Raw genomic sequence first — 19546 nt, 5'->3', positions numbered from 1 at the left:
ACCCTAGACCCACTCCAATTTTCATACCGCTCAAACAGATCCACAGATGATGTAATCTCTATTGCACTCCACACTGCCCTTTCCCACCTGGACAAAAGGAACACTGACATGAGAATGCTATTCAGACTACAGCTCAGCGTTTAACACCATAGCGCCCTCAAAGCTTATCACCAAGCTACGGATCCTGGGACTAAACACCTCCCTTTGCAACTGGATCCTGGACTTTGACAGGCCGCCCCCAGGCGGTGAGGGTAGGTAGCAACATATCTGCCACGCTGATCCTAAACACTGGAGCCCCTCAGGGGTACGTGCTCAGTCCCCTCCTGTACTCCCTGTTCACCCACGACTGCATGTCCAGGCACGACTCCAACACCATCATTACGTTTGCAGACGACAAGTGGTAGGCTTGATCACCGACGAGACAGCCTATAGGGAGGAGGTCAGAGACCTGGCCAGGTAGCGCCAGAATAACAACCTATCCCTCAACATGATCAAGACAAAGGAGATGATAGTGGACTACAGGAAAAGGAGTACCGAGCACGCCCCCATTCTCATCGACAGGACTGTAGTGGAGCAGGTTGAGCGCTTCAAGTACCTTGGTGTCCACATCAACAAACTAGAATGGTCCAAACACACCAAGACAGTCGTGAAGAGGGCATGACAAAAACAATTCCCCCTCAGGAGACAAAAGATTTGGCATGGGTCCTCAGATCCTCAAAAGGTTTAACAGCTGCAACATCGAGAGCATCCTGACTGGCTACATCACTGCCTGGTACAGCAACTGCTCGGCCTCCGACCGCAAGGCACTACAGAGGGTCGTGTGTACGGCCCAGTACATCATTGGGGCTAAGCTGCCTGCCATCCAGGACCTCTACACCAGGCGGTGTCAGAGGAAGGCCCTAAATGACCCCAGCCACCCCAGTCATAGACAGTTCTCTCGATACCGCATGGCAATCAGTACCGGAGCGCCAAGTCTAGGTCCAAAAGGCTTCTCAACAGCTTTTACCCCCAAGCAATTTCTCGCATGGAACAGCCTTCACCTCTCAGAACAAGAATAAACTGACAAGTTCCAGAAGAAAGGTCTTTGTTACTGGCCCAACGTTCTAACCACTAGGGTACCTGCCGCCCCTTCAACACCAACCAACATTGCCCCTAACCAATAGGTAAAGGGTTTCTATATTACTACTCTGCTGCTAAAACTGACCAGCAAATGTCGGTGATAATGCAGCACCTCATACCATACGTATCCTTTAAATAGCAGCAGAACTCATCAAGATACCATCCCAGATTCCCTACGACACAGTCTCTGACAGGTTGTCTGTAGTGACACCGGAGGGAATAACTCAGACGCCACAACAAAAATATGTCCTGTGTGGTTCTAACCTTTTCTCAACCTAAATCAGGACACAGCAACAGCAGGCTTATATTTATACACACTATGACATATCTGGACAAACACCAGCCGTAACGAGACACCGCTGTGGAGACTGATGTGACAGGAGGGATGTAATCAGAGCTGAACATCAACTATAACGGATAATAACATTCGTCTCCCATGTCTGTGTACAGTACATCTGTCTTATTGACATTCTCCTAGTCCTCCTTTATCTAATCACAGATGTGTGTGTCTCACATCAGGTGTGACAAGGGATTTAAAGTTAATACACATGGCTTATAGTAGGTGCTAAATATATCAAAGTAAATGTTAGTTGGCCAATGAAACCAGGAAGACTTTCCTCACAATACAAAAAATTAAACCACATTGACCCATTGAGATTATCATTATGATCATGAGTGGATGTATACGAAACAGCAACATATTCCCTATATATTTTTTATTTATTTCACCTTTATTTAACCAGGTAGGCTAGTTGAGAACAATTTCTCATTTACAACTGCGACCTGGCCAAGATAAAGCAAAGCAGTGCAACACAAACAACACAGAGTTACACATGGAATAAACAAACAGAGTCAATAATACAATAGAAAAAAGTCTATATACAGTGTGTGCAAATGAGGTAGGATAAGGGAGGTAAGGCAATAAATAGGCCATAGTGACGAAATAATTACAATATAGCAATTAAACTGGAGTGATAGACGTGCAGAAGATGAGTGTGCAAGTAGATATACTGGGGTGCAAAGGAGCAAAATAAATAACAGTATGGGGATGAGGTAGTTAGATGGGCTAATTACAGGTGGGCTATGTACAGGTGCAGTAATCTGTGAGCTGCTCTGAAAGCTGGTGCTTAAAGCTAGTGAGGGAAATATGAGTCTCCAGCTTCAGTGATTTTTGCAGTTCGTTCCAGTCATTGGCTGCAGAGAACTGGAAGGAAAGGTGGCTGAAAGAGGAATTGGCTTTGGGGGTGACCAGTGAAATATACCTGCTGGAGCGCGTGCTACGGGTGGGTGCTGCTATGGTGACCAGTGAGCTGAGATAAGGCGGGGCTTTACCTAGCAAAGACTTATAGATGACCTGGAGCCAGTGGGTTTGGCGACGAATATGAAGCGAGGGCCAGCCAATGAGAGCATACAGGTTGCAGTGGTGGGTAGTATATGGGGCTTTGGTGACAAAACGGATGGCGCTGTGATAGACTGCATCCAATTTGTTGAGTAGAGAGTTGGAGGCTATTATGTAAATGACATAGCCGAAGTCAAGGATCGGTAGGATAGTCAGTTTTACGAGGGTATGTTTGGCAACATGAGTGAAGGATGCTTTGTTGCGAAATAGAAAGCCGATTCTAGATTTAATTTTGGATTGGAGATGCTTAATGTGAGTCTGGAAGGAGAGTTTATAGTCTAACCAGACACCTAGGTATTTGTAGTTGTCCACATATTCTAAGGTCAGAACTGTCCAGAGTAGTCATGATGGACGGGCGGGCAGGTGTGGGCAGCGATCAGTTGAAGAGCATGCATTTAGTTTTACTTGCATTTAAGAGCAGTTGGAGGCCACGGAAGGAGAGTTGCATGGCATTGAAGCTCGTCTGGAGGTTAGTTAACACAGTGTCCAAAGAAGGGCCAGAAGTATACAGAATGGTGTCGTCTGCGTAGAGGTGGATCAGAGAATCACCAGCAGCAAGAGCGACATCATTGATGTGTACAGAGAAAAGAGTCGGCTCGAGGATTGAACCCTGTGGCACCCCCATAGAGACTGCCAGAGGTCCGGACAACCTGCCCTCCATTTTGACACACTGAACTCTATCTGAGAAGTAGTTGGTGAACCAGGCGAGGCAGTCATTTGAGAAACCAAGGCTGTTGAGTCTGAATGTGGTAATTAACAGAGTTGAAAGCCTTGGCCAGGTCGATGAATACAGCTGCACAGTAATGTCTCTTATCGATGGCGGTTATGATATCGTTTAGGACCTTGAGCGTGGCTGAGGTGCACCCATGACCAGCTCAGAAACCAGATTGCATAGCAGAGAAGGTACGATGGGATTTGAAATGGTCGGTGATCTGTTTGTTAACTTGGCTTTCGAAGACCTTAGAAAAGGCAGGGTAGGATAGATATAGGTCTGTAGCAGTTTGGGTCTAGTGTCTCCCCCTTTGAAGAGGGGGATGACCACGGCAGCTTTCCAATCTTTGGGGATTTCAGACGATACGAAAGAGAGGCTGAACAGGCTAGTAATAGGGGTTGCAACAATTTCGGCGGATAATTTTAGAGAGAGGGTCCAGATAGTCTAGCCCGGCTGATTTGTAGGGGTCCAGATTTTGCCGCTCTTTCAGAACATCAGCGATCTGGATTTGGCTTGGGCATGTTGCTGTGGGGGGTGCAGGGCTGTTGACCGGGTTAGGGGTAACCAGGTGGAAAGCATGGCCAGCCGTAGAAAAATGCTTATTGAAATTCTCAATTATCGTGGATTTATCGGTGGTGACAGTGTTTCCTAGCCTCAGTGCAGTGGGCAGCTGGGAGGAGGTGCTCTTATTCTCCATGGACTTTACAGTGTCCCAGAACTTTTTGGAGTTTGTGCTACAGGATGCAAATTTCTGTTTGAAAAAGCTAGCCTTTGCTTTCCTAAATGCCTGTGTATATTGGTTCCTAACCCCCCTGAAAAGTTGCATATCGCGGGGGTTATTCGATGCTAATGCAGTACGCCACAGGATGTTTTTGTGCTGGTCAAGGGCAGTCAGGTCTGGAGTGAACAAAGGGCTATATCGGTTCCTGGTTCAATGTTTTTTTAATGGAGCATGCTTATTTAAGATTGTGAGGAAAGCACTTTTAAAGAATAACGAGGCATCCTCTACTGACGGAATGAGGTCAATATACAATATTCCAGGATACCCGGGCCAGGTCAATTAAAAAGGCCAGCTCGCTGAAGTGTTTTAGGGAGCGTGTGACAGTGATGAGGGGTGGTCGTTTGACTGCAGACCCATTATGGATTATATAGTGCACTACTTTTGACTGGTCTTACCATCAGGTGTCCCTGCTGCAGCCAGTCCACCAGGCTGTCTGCGGTGGCGTCAGGGATCTGGCAGCGCAGGCCCTCCCTCTCCTCGGTGTCCATCAGCTCCAGCACACCCCGGAGGTCCTCCAGCAAGTGCAGCGCCCGCAGGCTTCCCAAGAAGGGAGAGGTTGGTGACTGGCAGTCAAACAGGCCGTTGGAGTAGTCCATGGACTTGGAGCCTGGGTGGGGGGGGGCACTCAATTAGATAGTTTCCATAGTTTAAAGATAGAGCATCTTTCTCCATTTGCAACTAGCCTCCCCATGAAAGAGGGACAATGGTTCAGTCTTTCATAAGGTCTACTGTAGGTTAATGGTATAAGTTAATCAATTGATTATTTGTGTCCAATATCGATGTTATACCCACATAACAAGGGGAGTTTATTTTAGCCCAAGAAAGAGGAAATTCTGTGCAATCATTCTGCAGTGTATGGTACATATAATGGGTGCACGCCAGCCCTGCATTTCTAATCAATGCACGAAGCACAGGCCAAACACCAATGAATAGTGGAAAGTAACTCTTGGTTTGACCATTAAATCAAGCTCCCTGTTACAAGAATTAGCCAACATGACAAGTGTGGAAATCTAGCTACTTAAAGCCAAATCGCTTTACACGAGAGACTATAGGAAAACAGCTGCGGGAGACCGGGAGATCGAGAGAGAACTTGAATGAGGACAGTAGAAAGAGTTACATGGGAAACGTGGACCTGGACATCATGGGATCGGAAAGTTAACAAAATGTCAGACCTATAATTAACCCAAAGCAGAAAAATAGGTCCAAGCTGACTCTGGGCATTAACATTATACTAATACAATCATACAGCAGTACTGAAATGGGCTTCTCATAGATTCACTCATCAGCTACTAAATGTATGAAAACACAACCGAAGAAATGTCCACTTCCTGAAGAGAAACCTTTATGGAGATTAGCCTGACAACAGTTCTGGCCTGAAAACATGCTAATCATCAAAAAGAGTTAAAGGGAAACTTCACAGCTACACACTATTTGGGATGTTTTTCCAGTCTACTTTTTTGGGTCGCACAGATAGAGTTCAACCAATGATGTCATCGGTTGATTGAGCCTGCTGTCTGATCTAAACATGAATGGAGTCATTTTCTGTAGCAATTGTGGCCTGCAGGTAGTAGATATGGTTGTCCTTGTTCAATAGAGCCATTGGACTTGTCTCAATTATGTTCCTATCTGCCAGGATATTGTAGGATATCTAGGATGACTCATTTTCCCTGGCTTTGTAAATACTACAGCCTGACGGGAGCCCTTTTCCTTGTTCCAATTGTGTTCCCACCCTCGAAGGCGGGCTTTTCAAAATGGGGGAAACACTAGTTTATACAGGTTCATGGGAGCTATGTTACTGTGCACTGTCTATCCGAGATTGCTAAATAATTACAATGGCTGCTTCCTCTTTCTATGTTCTTTTACATAGGAACATACAGCCATATTTAATTGATCCGGAATATATTGAGAAGTTGAGACAGCGAGAACAATTATTGTGAGACCAGCAAGCAGCGGCTGCTGCAGCCGCCACCGCTCCTGGGGGAGCCACGGTTAGAAACCGACTTGTGGGCCGTCCAGCCATGTAGACCAACGAGGAATGTCTGTAATGCAACAAATTCAATCACAGACAGTTCTTACTGGAGAGGGTCAATGCAGACCCCATGGGTCATGTGTGTGGCAGACCATCCGTTTCGACAAACAGATAGAGTGGTGCTGTAAACATCTCCAGCACCCAAGACCAACTGGACCAGGAGGGCAAATGACAAAAAACGAAGTCTAGCTAGCAATATAAGCCCTCTTTCTACACGAGGCAGTGTTGTTCAGTACAATTTTGTGATCGATTCGGCCGTGACAGGGCTAACTGGCTTTCTAGGCAGAGTTGCAAAGAAAAAGCCATCTCAGACTGGTCAATAAAAAATAAAAGATTAAGACGGGCAAAAGAACACAGACACTGGACAGAGGAACTCTGCCTAGAAGGCCAGCATCCCGGAGTCGCCTCTTCGCTGTAGACGCTGAGACCGGTGTTTTGCGGGTACTATTTAATGAAGCTGCCAGTTGAGGACTTGGGAGGCATCTATTTCTCAAACGAGACACTAATGTACTTGTCCTCTTGCTCAGTTGTTCACCGGGCCTCCCACTCCTCTTTATATTCTGGCTAGAGCCAGTTTGCGCTGTTCTGTGAAGGGAGTCGTACACAGCGTTGGACCTCTGTTCTTTGCTCCGTTCATCTTTTCCTCAAATCGTGACTGGTCTCCCAGTCCCTGCCACTGAAAAGCCTGCCCACAGCATGATGCTGCGACTAACATGCTTCACCGTAGGGACAGTGCTAGGTTTCCTCCAGACATGACGCTTGGCATTCAGTTAAATCCTGGTTTCATCAGACCAGAGAATCTTTCTCATGGTCTGAGAGTCCAGTCATGTAGCTTTTACTGAGGAGTGACTTTTGTCTGGTCACTCTACCATAAAGACCTGATTGGTGGAGTGATGCAGAGATGGTTTTCGTTTTGGAAGGTTCTTCCATCTCCACAGAGGAATTCTGGAGCTCTGTCAGAATGACCATTGGGTTCTTGGTCACCTCCCTGACCAAGGCCCTCTCCCCCAATTGCTCAGTTTGGCCGGGCGGCCAGCTCTAGGAACAGTCTTGGTGGTTCCAAACTTCTTCCATTTAAGAATAATGGAGGCCACTGTGTTCTTGGGGAACTTCAATGCTGCAGACATTTTTTGATACCCTTCCCCAGATCTGTGCCTCGACACAATCATGTCTCGGCGCTCTAAGGACAATTCCTTCAAACCTCATGGATTGGTTTTTGCTCTGACATGCACTGTCAACTGTGGGACCATATATATATATACACACACAGGTGTGTACCTTTGGAAATCATGTCCAATCAATTGAATTTACCATAAGTGGACTCCGATCAAGTTGTAGAATCATCTCAAGGATGATCAATGGAAACAGGATGCACCTGAGCTCAATTTCAAGTCTCATAGCAAAGGGTCTGAATATTTATGAAAATAAGGTATCTTTAATACATGTCTACAAACCTGTTCTCACTTTCTCATTATGGGGTATTGTGTGTAGATTGAGGATTTTGTATTGATTTAATTCATTTTAGAATAAGGCTGTAACGTAACAAAATGTGGAAAAAGTCAAGTGGTCTGAATACTTTCCGAATACACTGTGCTAGAGTAGAAACGACGACACGATACACAGAAACTATAATGACAACGTAATAAGGCACTTACTTTGATAACAAAGGCAATGCGGGTGCCAGTAGGAAAATGTGCCAGGGGGAATAAGTTTGCACAGTGTCTGAATACTTGATCTGGGAAAACATTGGGGAAGTGCTTGGGCTCTCGTTGAAGAGAGAAGTTTGTACGGGTCAGAAAAGCCTCAAACAGAAATTGACCACTTCTATGTAAATGAATGAGGTGGAAAACATCTTAATTGAAACTGTTATTAAAAACTTTAAATTGTTAGAAAATAAGTTGAAATTGAGAAGTTGAGACATAGCCTATAGATAATTAGCAGGCAACGTGCCTTGGCTTGAGGGCAGTGCGGGTTAACTGTCCTGTGGCGTAACGGTCTCATTTTGGAACAGTGAGTGCATTGTGACATCACACGCATTAAAAAAAAACGTTAGAGATACTTGGAACTCATGCGTGAAAAGGTTAATTTATCAGTCTAAAAATGTTCGTCCTCATGTTGAAATATGTGTTGTAGAGCTACACGGGTTTGGCCAGATATGACCAACAAGCCATCAGTGAGCATCACGACGCATATTTTACTGTAAATTAATTACCGTATTAATCAAGCGTCTCAGCGAAGGAGTGCTGATCTAGAAAGGATCAGGTACCCCCCTGCCCATATGAGCTTATTATGACCTAGAAGTAAAAAATGACTCACTCTGTGAATACAGTCCCAAGTCTTACTGACTGATAATGTGGAGCCAGTGAATGTGACGCTGCGAGATCACTCCTTGTTCTCCCTCATGTCAATGCAAAAAAGAGACCCTTACCTGCTATTATCCCATCCATCTGCTCCAAAGCTGCTGCCAACATGTCACTGGCATCAGACATCATCTTCAACACTTAGTGGGCACCCTGGGAGAGAAAGAGAAAGGGACAATGAACCATTAAGTGTTCCATATGCTTCGGGTTAGGTTCGGCTAGACGAACGAGTGTGATCGCATACTCCCTTAAAAGACCTTCATTGAACATTCTGAGAAAGGAACTATAGTACTGTTTGTCCATCTTAAGATGCTGTAGCCAGTATGCACCTCCTCAAAATAGTCAGAATTCGTCTAAGAAATGTATATTTTGACAAGGAGATCTTAGTCGCACAATTTTACATCTGACTACACAGTACCAGTCAAGTTGGGAAACATCTACTGTACTCATTCAAGGGTTTTTCTTTATTTTTACTATTTTCTACATTGTAGAATAATAGTGAAGCATCCAAACTATGAAATAATATGGAGTCATGTAGTAACCAAAAAATTGTTAAACAGATCAAAATATATTTTATATTTGAAATGACCTACCCTTTGCCTTGATTACAGCTTCACACACTGTTGGCATTCTCTCAACCAGCTTCATGACGTAGTTACCTGGAATGCATTTCAATTAACAGGTGTGCCATGTAAAAAGTTAATTTGTAGAATTTCATTCTTTCTTAATGCGTTTGAGCCAATCAGCTGTGTTGTGACATGGTAGGGGTGGTATACAAAAGATAATCCTATTTGGTAAAATACCAAGTCTATATTAATGACAAGAACAGCTCAAATAAGCAAAGAGAAATGACAGTCCATCATTACATTAAGACATGACGGTCAGTCAATCAAGGAACATTTCAAGAACTTTGAAAGTTTCTTCATGTGCAGTCTCAAAAACCATCAAACACTATGATAAAACTGGCTCTCATTAGGACAGCCACAGGAAAGGAAGACCCAAAGTTACCTCTGCTGCAGAGGATAAGTTCATTAGTTACCAGCCTCAGAAATTGCAGCCCAAATAAATGCTTCAGAGTTCAAGTAACAGACACATCTCAACATCAACTGTTCAGAGGAGACTGTGTAAATCAGGCCTTGTTGCAAAGAAACCACTACCAAAGGACACCAATAAGAAGAGACTTGCTTGGGCCAAGAAATACGAGCAATGGACATTAGACCGGGTGAAATATGTCCTTTAGACTGATGACTCCAAATTTGAGATTTTTGATTCCAACCGGCGTCTTTGTGAGACACAGAGTAGGTGAACGGATCTCCGCATGTGTGGTTCCCACCGTGAAGCATGGAGGAGGTGTGATGGTGCTTTGCTGGTGACACTGTCAGATTTTTTTTTTAAATTCAAGGCACACTTAACCAGCATGGCTACCATAGCATTCTGCAGCGATATGCCATCCCATCTGGTTTGCGCTTAGTGGGATAATAACCCTAAACACACCTCCAGGCTGTGTAAGGGCTATTTGACCAAGAAGGAGAGTGATGAATGCTGCATCAGATGACCTGGCCTCCACAATCCCCCGACCTCAACCCAATTGAGATGGTTTGGGATGAGTTGGACCGCAGAGTGAAGGAAAAGTGCAAACAAGTGCTCACCATACATGGGAACTCCTTCAAGACTGTTGGAAAAGCATTCCAGGTGAAGCTGGTTGGCTACTTTGAAGAATCAAAAATATATTTTTTAACACTTTTTTTTTTAAACACTTTTTTGCTTACTACATGATTCCATGTGTCATTTCATAGTTTGGATGTCTTCACTATTATAGTACAGTTCTACAATGTAGAAAATAGTAAAATAAAGAAAAACCCTTGAATGAGTAGGTGTGTCCAAACTTGACTGGTACTGTATACAAAAGTATGTGGACCCCCCTTCAAATGAGTGGACTTGGCTTTTTCAGCCACACCTGTTGCTGATAGGTGTATAAAATCAAGCACACAGCTATGCAATCTCTATAGACAAACATTGGCAGTAGAATGGCCTCACTGAAGGGCTCAGTGACTTTCAACCTGGCACCGTCAAAGGATGCCACATTTCCAACAAGTCAGTTGGTCAAATTTCTTCCCCGGTCAACTTTAAGTGATGTTATTGTGAAGTGGAAACGTCTAGGAGCTACAACAGCTCAGTCGCTAAGTGGTAGGCCACACAAGCTCACAGAACGGGACCGCCGATTGCTGAAGTGCATGCCGCGTAAAAATCTTCTGTCCTCGGTTGCACCACTCACTACCGAGTTCCAAACTGCCTCTAGAAGCAATGTCAGCACAAGAAGTGTTTGTCGGGAGCTTCATGAAATGGGTTTCCATGGCCGAGCAGCCGCACACCAAGATCACCATGCGCAATGCCAAGCGTCGGCTGGAGGAGTGTAAATCTCGCCGCCATTGGACTCTGGAGCAGTGGAAACACCTTCTCTGGAGTGATGAATCACGCTTCACCATCTGGCAGTCCGACGGATGAATCTGGGTTTGGCGGATGCCAGGAAAACGCTACCTGCCCCAATGCATAGTGCCAATTGTTAAGTTTGGTCGAGGAGGAATAATGGTCTGAGGCTGTTTTTCATGGTTTGGGCCCCTTAGTTCCAGTGAAGGGAACTCTTAAAGCTACAGCATACAATGACATTCTAGACAATTCTGTGCTTCCAACTTAGTGGCAACAGTTTTGGGAAGGCCCTTTCCTGTTTCAGCGTGTCAATGCCCCCGTGCACAAAACGAGGTCCATACAGAAATGGTTTGTTGAGATCAGTGTGGAAGAACTTGACCCCATCTAATAGCTTTGGGATGAATTGGTACGCCGACTGCGTGCCAGGCCTCATTGCCAAACATCAATGCCCGACCTCAATAATGCTCATGGCTGAATGGATGCAAGTCCCTACAGCAATGTTTCAACATCTAGTGGAAAGCCTTACCAAAAGAGTGGAGGCTGTTATAACATCAAAGGGGGAACCAACTCCATATTAATGCCCGTGACTTTGGAATGAGATGTGTGACGAGCAGGTGTCCACATACACTACATGACCAAAAGTATGTTTGGTGCAGTATTTCTCAAGAAAAGATGTGCACGAAAACAAATCGTCTATTGTTGAATGACAACCACTTAATTGAAGAATCTGTTGACCAATGGCCGACGAAGGGGTGTAGATGTCGGCTCCGAACTTCGGCTTGCCTCGAGAAAAAACCTTGCCAAAGATCAAAATGTCACAAAATGTCTTGGATGGGAAGCATGCGGATGCCTTTAAGATACATATAATTAGGGATAGGAGTTTTCCCACTAGGGTTATGTAATACACGCCACTATTTACTTACGTTGCAGTGAGTGCATAAATGTTTTGTATTTATGTGATCCCTGTGGGAATGGAACCCATGACCGGAGCATTGCTCTGTCATGCTCTTATCAACTAAGCTGTGATCAGAAAGAAACTGCTGGTCATAAGTATAGGCTCGTAGGCCTACTTACACCTACTTAGTTTAAAAATTAAATCACTACATCACTAGAGCATTTAAAGAGATTGAGGTATTTTAAAGCAAAAGATAAAATAATGAAATGTAAACAAACCCTGGGGAGGCTAAGCTAGAGTCTAAAAGGGTAGGAAGTGAGTAGAGGAAACCCCTGCATAAAAATGTGACGCTTTCTTATCAACAGTCGGCTCAGTGTTTCACAGGAAAATCTCATTACTGGCTTGCTGACACAAAAGACATTATATGAGATCGCCAAGAGCCAGAATATGCAAGGACACAGCCAAGAAATCTAGCTGGACATCTAGCTATGCAAGAAGAATACAATAAGAACTTAAAGGATTCCTCTTAGTCAAACATGCCTTCTGACAATATAGCCGGTCATGAAATGAGATGGTTGGGTAGAATATTTAAGTGCAGACTTGCAGTTAATAATGTCATGGTGGAGACATGACAAATGGAGCATCAAGTTAGAGAAAGGTCATCCATAGCTAGTCTTCATCTGACATGGAATTTTCTCCACAACACAGGGCTCTACAGTGCGACCATTTTACTCGCATCTGAGCCAAAATATTTTGCTCTGCGACCTGGAATTTTAATTTGGGAGCACCAGAGTGCCAAGAAAAATGAAGGATTCTAGCTTTATTACCTAAATAATTTTATATTGAGAGCCTACATCTGTGCGCGCCTACATTTTAGGCCCACACGTGCGCCTTGCAAAAAAAGGTCAGCGTAGAGCCCTGCAACACAGTCAGTCAGCATAAAGAAGCTACAATACAGTATTACAGTGGCGCTGAGTGTATACAAGGGCAGAAAAACAATGTAAAGTAAAATGGACAAAAGAAGGAAATGACAATTGATTAGTGCTGAGCGATTAACCAAAATTGTGATAATTTTTTTAACAACTGACCAACGTTGGTTCAATTATTTGAATTACATTTTGTTCTGTTTTTTTCTGTGATCTCAATATGCAGTTTCTCGAGAGATAAATCAGATCAAGCCCGAAATGTGCAATGTGAAGGGGGTTGTAGTTTCCAACAGGCCAATATTCTACATTGTTTAGCGCAGAAAACATGGTAATTAAGTACAATAACCATAATCCATTGCATGCCTACTTGTCTAGTCTGTATGGGGCAGACACGGAGAGGGAGAGAAGAATGCACGATTGACAGGGACAGAAAAATTCATTATTTTGATAATCGAAACGACTTCAAAAAGCACCAATCGCTCAGCACTACAATTGATACATTCATGACTGCGGTGTATTCATGATATGCCTATTGCCTACAAGTATACACATTATATACACAGTGCCTTCAGAAAGTATTCTGACTTTTTCCACATTTTGTTACGTTAAAGCATTATCTTAAAATGGATTACTTAAAACATTTCCTCAATCTACACACAACACCCCATAATTAAAGTGATAAAAGTTTTTTTAGAAATGTTCCCAAATTAAAAACAGATACCTTATTTACATAAGTATTCAGGCCCTTTGCCATGAGACTCGAAATTGAGCTCAGGTGCATCCTGTTTCCATTGATCATCCTTGAGATGTTCTACAACTTGATTGGAGTCCACCTGTGGTAAATTCAATTGATTGGACATGATTTGGAAAGGAACATACCTGTCTATATAAAAAAGGTCCCACAGTTGACAGTGCATGTCAGAGCAAAAACCAAGCAATGAGGTCGAAGGAATTGTTCGTAGAGCTCCGAGACAGGATTGTGTCAAGGCACAGATCTGGGGAAGGGTATCAAAACATTTCTGCAGCATTGAAGATCCCCAAGAACAGTGGCCTCCATCATTCTTAAATGGAAGAAGTTTGTAACCACCAAGACTGTTCCTAGAGCTGATCGCCCGGCCAAACTGAGCAATCGGAGGAGAAGGGTCTTGGTCAGGGAGGTGACCAAGAACCCGATGGTCACTCTGACAGATCTCCAAAGTTCCTCTGTGGAGATGGAATAACCTTCCAGAAGGGCAACCATTTCTGCAGCACTCCACCAATTAAGCCTTTATGGTAGTGACAAGAAGGAAGCCACTCCTCAGTAAAAGGTACATGACAGCCCGCTTGGATTTTGTCAAAAGGCTCCTAAAGACTCTTACCATTAAAAACAAGATTCTCTGGTCTGATGAAACCAAGATTGAACTCATTGGCCTGAATGCCAAGCATCACATCTGGAGGAAACCTGGCACCATCCCTACGGTGAAGCATGGTGGGGGCAGCATCATCATGCTGTGGGGATATTTTTCAGCTGCAGGGAGACTAGTCAGGATTGAGGCAAAGATGAATTGTGCAAAGTAGAGAGAGATCCTTGATGTAAACCTGCTCCAGAGAGCTCAGGTCCTCAGACTTGGGCAAAGGTGCACCTTCCAACAGGACAACGACCCTAAGCACACAGACAAGACAACGCAGAAGTGGCTTTGGGACAAGTCTCGGAATGTCCTTGAGTGGTCCAGCCAGAGCCCGGACTTGAACCTGATTGAACATTTCTGGAGAGACCTGAAAATAGCTGTGCAGCAACGCTCCCCATCCAACCTGACAGAGCTTGAGAGGATCTGCAGAATGGGACAAACCCCCCAAATACAGGTCTGCCAAGCTTGTAGCGTCATACCAAAGAAGACTCGAGTCTGTAATTGCTGCCAAAGGTGCTTCAACAATGTACTGAGTAAAGGGTCTGAATACTTATGTAAATGTCATATTTCAGTTTTTTATTTTTATAAATGAGCAAAAAACATTTAAAAACCTGTTTTTGCTTTGTCATTATGGGGTATTGTCTGTAGATTGATGAGGGTGAAAAAAACAATTTAATCAATTCTAGAATAAGTCTGTAACCTAACAAAATGTGTAAAAAGTCAAGACTACTTTGAAGGCACTAAGTGTACGCTTTACTGGACCAGAATCATGGTGAGGTTTTGAAGATGTGCATAGGCTATGTTCCTCTGTTGGTTAATACAAATAGCCTGAAATATTTAGATTCAGTGGCAAACTTTTAAACAACTTTTGAGCAGCAATGTAGCAAATCCAGAGCAGTCTTAAACCAAAGCCTCAGCAGCAGCTCCCTACTGTACAACCTCAATGAGCAGCTCTGTTGATAAGCCTGTCATTTCATTAGCTATCCACCCAGGAATTACACCCAGCCTGCACAGAGGCAATGGGATGGAAATTCTTCAGTGGACGAAAGGAGAAAATACTCTCAAATAACACATTTTAGCTGTTAGAGGGTTTGGCCAAGAAGACATGTAGTGTTGTGAGAAGTACTCCAGGTTGAATTAGACTGCACATAACAATAAGTAATAGGGAGTTTTTGGGGGGGTTTTCACGGGTGCACATGTTTAAGACTCATAATAAAAAAGAAAACGTACACCGTTTAGGCTGGAGCAAGACCCTCACATAAGGAGGATTTAACAAAAAAATGTAATGTGAGGCAGCATCACAAGTAGCCCATTTTCTTTTCTCCCCACTCATATAGTGGTTGCTTCTATTCAAACACGGATACAGTTGTTTTAATACAGGCAGGAGGTGGGGTTCATATTCACATCCAAATGGGGTGGAGTGAAATGTTGGCCAAAGTTCAGCCCTTCCTGTGTTCCCTGGGTAACCCTGTCAGGTGTGGGTCATTGGACACATTTAGAATAAGAACTAAAGACATTTACCCTACTTATTGACACTGAGTGAGCTACCGCTATGGACACTGGACACTTTGTTTTGGAGACCAGTGAGGAAACATCTTCTGGGCCGTAGATTGGACAAATGCCAAAAAAGCACAGCAGGGCCATTCTTTCAGTCTAGCTTCCCAATCAAAAGGCTGCGCACGCACACACACACACATACGATATCAGCTCTGACAATCATCAATGCAAGTAACAATACAGGCCTTTTCTATGTCAAAATTACATTCAAAATGAATCAGTCCATCAGTTTAACTGTCCAGCATGTTAGGACACTGCTTTACGATTTGAGTCGATATGGTCCTGCCCACTTCAATCATCCCACTGACCCACTCACACAGTGCAGTGTTCTCCAGAGCCTGTGAAACTCCACTCCTGAGTCACAGACTCCTGAGAGCTTTCCTTCACCGGCTGTTGCCTTACTAGGGGTGTGTCGACCTGGCCATACTCATATTCGTAATTGTATCCGTAATGGCAGTTGATAGTCGGATCGGATGATACTCGTGATCGTAAAACACTGAAGTGTTTTAATATGCCTAACTAGGAGGTTGGCAAAATATTCCACCTGCATGTATATAGATTTAAACAAGATGCAGATTAATAACAGCGCGCAGAGAGGTGTGTGTGTCTGTCCTCAATTTGCAGTGGGCAGACAAGTTTGCCGTCACCCAGAGGCGTTCCTGATCAACACTGATCATAATTGTATCAGGACAATTGCTCATATCCGTTACGATACTCGTCCGACTACTTGGCACCAGACCTGGGCAGAAAAAAGTTGTAGTTTATTTGAAAATACAAACATTTCAAAATCTTGAGGTAGTCGAATATAGTTCATATAGAGTTTCAACTAAAAGGCAACTTTTTTCTTTGATATTGAAACACAGGTCTCAGAAAAACTAATAATATTTGAAGGTATTTGAATATATGCAAGTTATTTGAAATCAAACATATGTATTTGACGGCCGCCAAATATTTGATGGAAAACCAAAAACAAGTCAATTAAATTAGTCTAAATATATGATCATAAGCACATGGTTTGGAGGGCCCTTAGATATAAATCTGAATATAGCCAATAGCCCACAATTAAATACATGGACATGGAATCACCTCAACATTTGAGTAAACCACTTAGGCAGCTTCAAAATTACTAACAAATATATTTCATGAGTGAGACATCAGGAAATACAGTAACACTTGACATCTAGTTCTTATACGTGTTGTAACTTTGGGATTATGACAATATCAACATTGTTGTTACATAGGACTTTGGAAATTGCTTTATAATTGCATAATAATGGAGTTATTACATAAGTGGTATAAGAAAGTTACTATTACTCATGTACAGTAGTAACAACTCTCAGCTCATTACTAGGGTATTAAAATGCAATTAGCAAAGTATTGTAACATGCACAAGAACAGATTCATGTTAAGTTTTACTGAGAATGCTAACAGTAACAAAAAAAATAAGTCTATTAAGTGTCGAAAAGAAACTAAATATCACAAAACTGCCTTCTTGAATCAACTAGGTTGGTGGAATATCATGTTAGTTTGTATTATTAATAAACTATCCCAAAAATGGTACAGTATGTGTTTGAAATAAGAACACTTACCCTTAGACGGATATTCAAAGATGTTTTTGCAAAGTGTAACAGTTCAACTTTAGTCCGTCCCCTCGCCCCGACCCGGGCGCGAACCAGGGACACTCTGCACACATCAACAACAGTCACCCACGAAGCATCGTTACCCATCGCTCCACATAAGCCGCGGCCCTTGCAGAGCAAGGGGAACCACTACTTCAAGGTCTCAAAGCGAGTGACGTAACCGATTGAAACGCTATTAGCGCGCACCACCGCTAACTAGCTAGCCATTTCACATCCATTACAAAAGCATCCAACTTGTTATTTGCAAATGGCTTTAAATGACTCTGCAGTATTGGCAGGTATAATAAAATTAATAGCAGCTTTCAACCTTTTCAGTGGCATGTTGAAAGAGTCATACAGTAGTTGAGCATCAACTTATATATAATTACAGTTGAAGTCGGAAGCTTACATACACCTTACCCAAATACATTTAAACTCAGTTTCACAATTCCTGACATTTAATCCTAGTAAACATTCCTTGCTTTAGGTCAGTTAGGATCACCACTTTATTTTAACAATGTGAAATGTCAGAATAATAGTAGAGAGAATTATTGATTTCAACTTTTATTTCTTTCATCACATTCCCAGTGGGTCAGAAGTTTACATACACTCAATTAGTATTTGGTAGCATTGCCTTTAAATTGTTTAACTTGGGTCAAATGTTCCAGGTAGCCTTCCACAAGCTTCTCACAATAAGTTAGGTGAATTTTGGCCCATTCCTCCTGACAAAGCTGGTGTAACTGAGTCCGGTTTGTAGGCCTCCTTGCTCACACACACTTTTTCAGTTCTGCCCACAAATCTTCTATGCGATTGAGTTAAGGGCTTTGTGATGGCCACTCCAATACCTTGACTTTGTTGTCAGGCCATTTTGCCACAACTTTGGAAGTATGCTTGGAGTCATTGTCCATTTAGAAGACCCATTTGCGACCAAGCTTTAACTTCCTGACTGATGTCTTGAGATGTTGCTTCAATATACCCACATAATGTTCCATCCTCATGATGCCATCTATTTTGTGAAATGCACCAGTCCCTACTGCAGCAAAGCACCCCCACAACATGATGCTACCACCCCCGTGTTTCACTGTTGGGATGGTGTTCTTCGGCTTGCAAGCTTCCCCCTTTTTCCTCCAAACATAACGATGGTCATTATGGCCAAAGAGTTCTATTTTTGTTTCATCAGACCAGAGAACATTTCTCCAAAAAGTACGATCTTTGTCCTCATGTTGCAAAATGTTGCAAAACGTAGTCTGGCTTTTTTATGGTGGTTTTGGAGCACTGGCTTCTTCCTTGCTGAGCGGCCTTTCAGGTTATGTCGATATAGGACTCATTTTACTGTGGATATAGATACTTTGTACCAGTTTCCTCCAGCATCTTCACATGGTCCTTTGCTGTTGTTCTGGGATTGATTTGCACTTTTCGCTCAAAAAGAACGTTCATCTCTAAGAGACAGAACGCGTCTCCTTCCTGAGCAGTATGACGGCTGTGTGGTCCCATGGTGTTTATACTTGCGCACTATTGTTTGTACAGATGAACGTGGTACCTTCAGGTGTTTGGAAATTGCTCCCAAGAATGAACCAGACTTGTGGAGATCTACAATTTTTTTCCCCCCTGAGGTCTTGGCTGATTTCTTTTGATTTTCCCATGATGTCAAGCAAAGAGGCACTGAATTTGAAGGTAGGCCTTGAAATACATCCACAGGTACACCTCCAATTGACTCAAATGATGTCAATTAGCCTATCAGAAGTTTCTAAAGCCATGACATTTTCCAAGCTGTTTAAAGACAGTCAACTTAGTGCATGTAAACTTCTGAACCACTGGAATTGTGATACAGTGGATTATAAGTGAAATAATCTGTCTGTAAACAATTGTTGGAAAAATTACTTGCGTCATGCACAAAGTAGATGTCCTAACCGACTTGCCAAAACCATAGTTTGTAAACAAGAAATTTGTGGAGGGGTTGAAAAACAAGTTTTAATGACTCCAACCTAAGTGTATGTAAACGTCCGACTTCAACTGTATGTACAAAATAAATGTGTTAATTGATTTTACTTGATTATGTACACTTGGGGCAATGGACATTCAGGAGAATGGAAATGTATTGTGTAGATCCAATATGACTGATAGATTGGAATAGTATAGGGTATTGTGGGTGATCTATTCATTATATTTCTATCTTACACATGCAGTTGCAGATACAAACCTGCCATTAGTTGAAGGCAACCAATCCAATAGTTTCAGGCTGGTAGTCAAATATATACAGTACCAGTCAAAAGATTGGACACACCTATTCATTTCAGGGTTTATTTATTTTACTATTTTCTACATAGTAGAATA

At 42.9% G+C, this 19546-nt stretch overlaps 1 protein-coding gene across 5 annotated transcripts in view; it reads right to left on the bottom strand.

Annotated features, from left to right (window-relative positions):
• The window catches only part of LOC139540171 (liprin-beta-1-like), an 87978-nt gene that overhangs the window by 58216 nt on the left and 10216 nt on the right, over positions 1 to 19546 (bottom strand). For 4 of the 5 annotated variants that reach the window (XM_071343768.1, XM_071343770.1, XM_071343771.1 and 1 more), the window contains exons 2-3: positions 8469 to 8553; positions 4407 to 4618 (exon numbers count right to left, since the gene is read on the bottom strand). In XM_071343768.1, the coding sequence (XP_071199869.1) occupies positions 4407 to 4618; positions 8469 to 8532 (276 nt within the window). In that variant the 5' untranslated portion in view covers positions 8533 to 8553. Of the gene's footprint in view, positions 1 to 4406; positions 4619 to 8468; positions 8554 to 8993; positions 9060 to 19546 lie in introns of all 5 variants that reach the window. The other variant, XM_071343769.1, reaches the window with a different exon arrangement.

The sequence above is a fragment of the Salvelinus alpinus genome, chromosome 15, assembly GCF_045679555.1.
Source record: "Salvelinus alpinus chromosome 15, SLU_Salpinus.1, whole genome shotgun sequence".
Lineage (NCBI taxonomy): Eukaryota > Metazoa > Chordata > Actinopteri > Salmoniformes > Salmonidae > Salvelinus > Salvelinus alpinus.
Note: the sequence above shows the minus strand (reverse complement) of the source record. Positions and strands in the feature narration are given on the sequence as shown.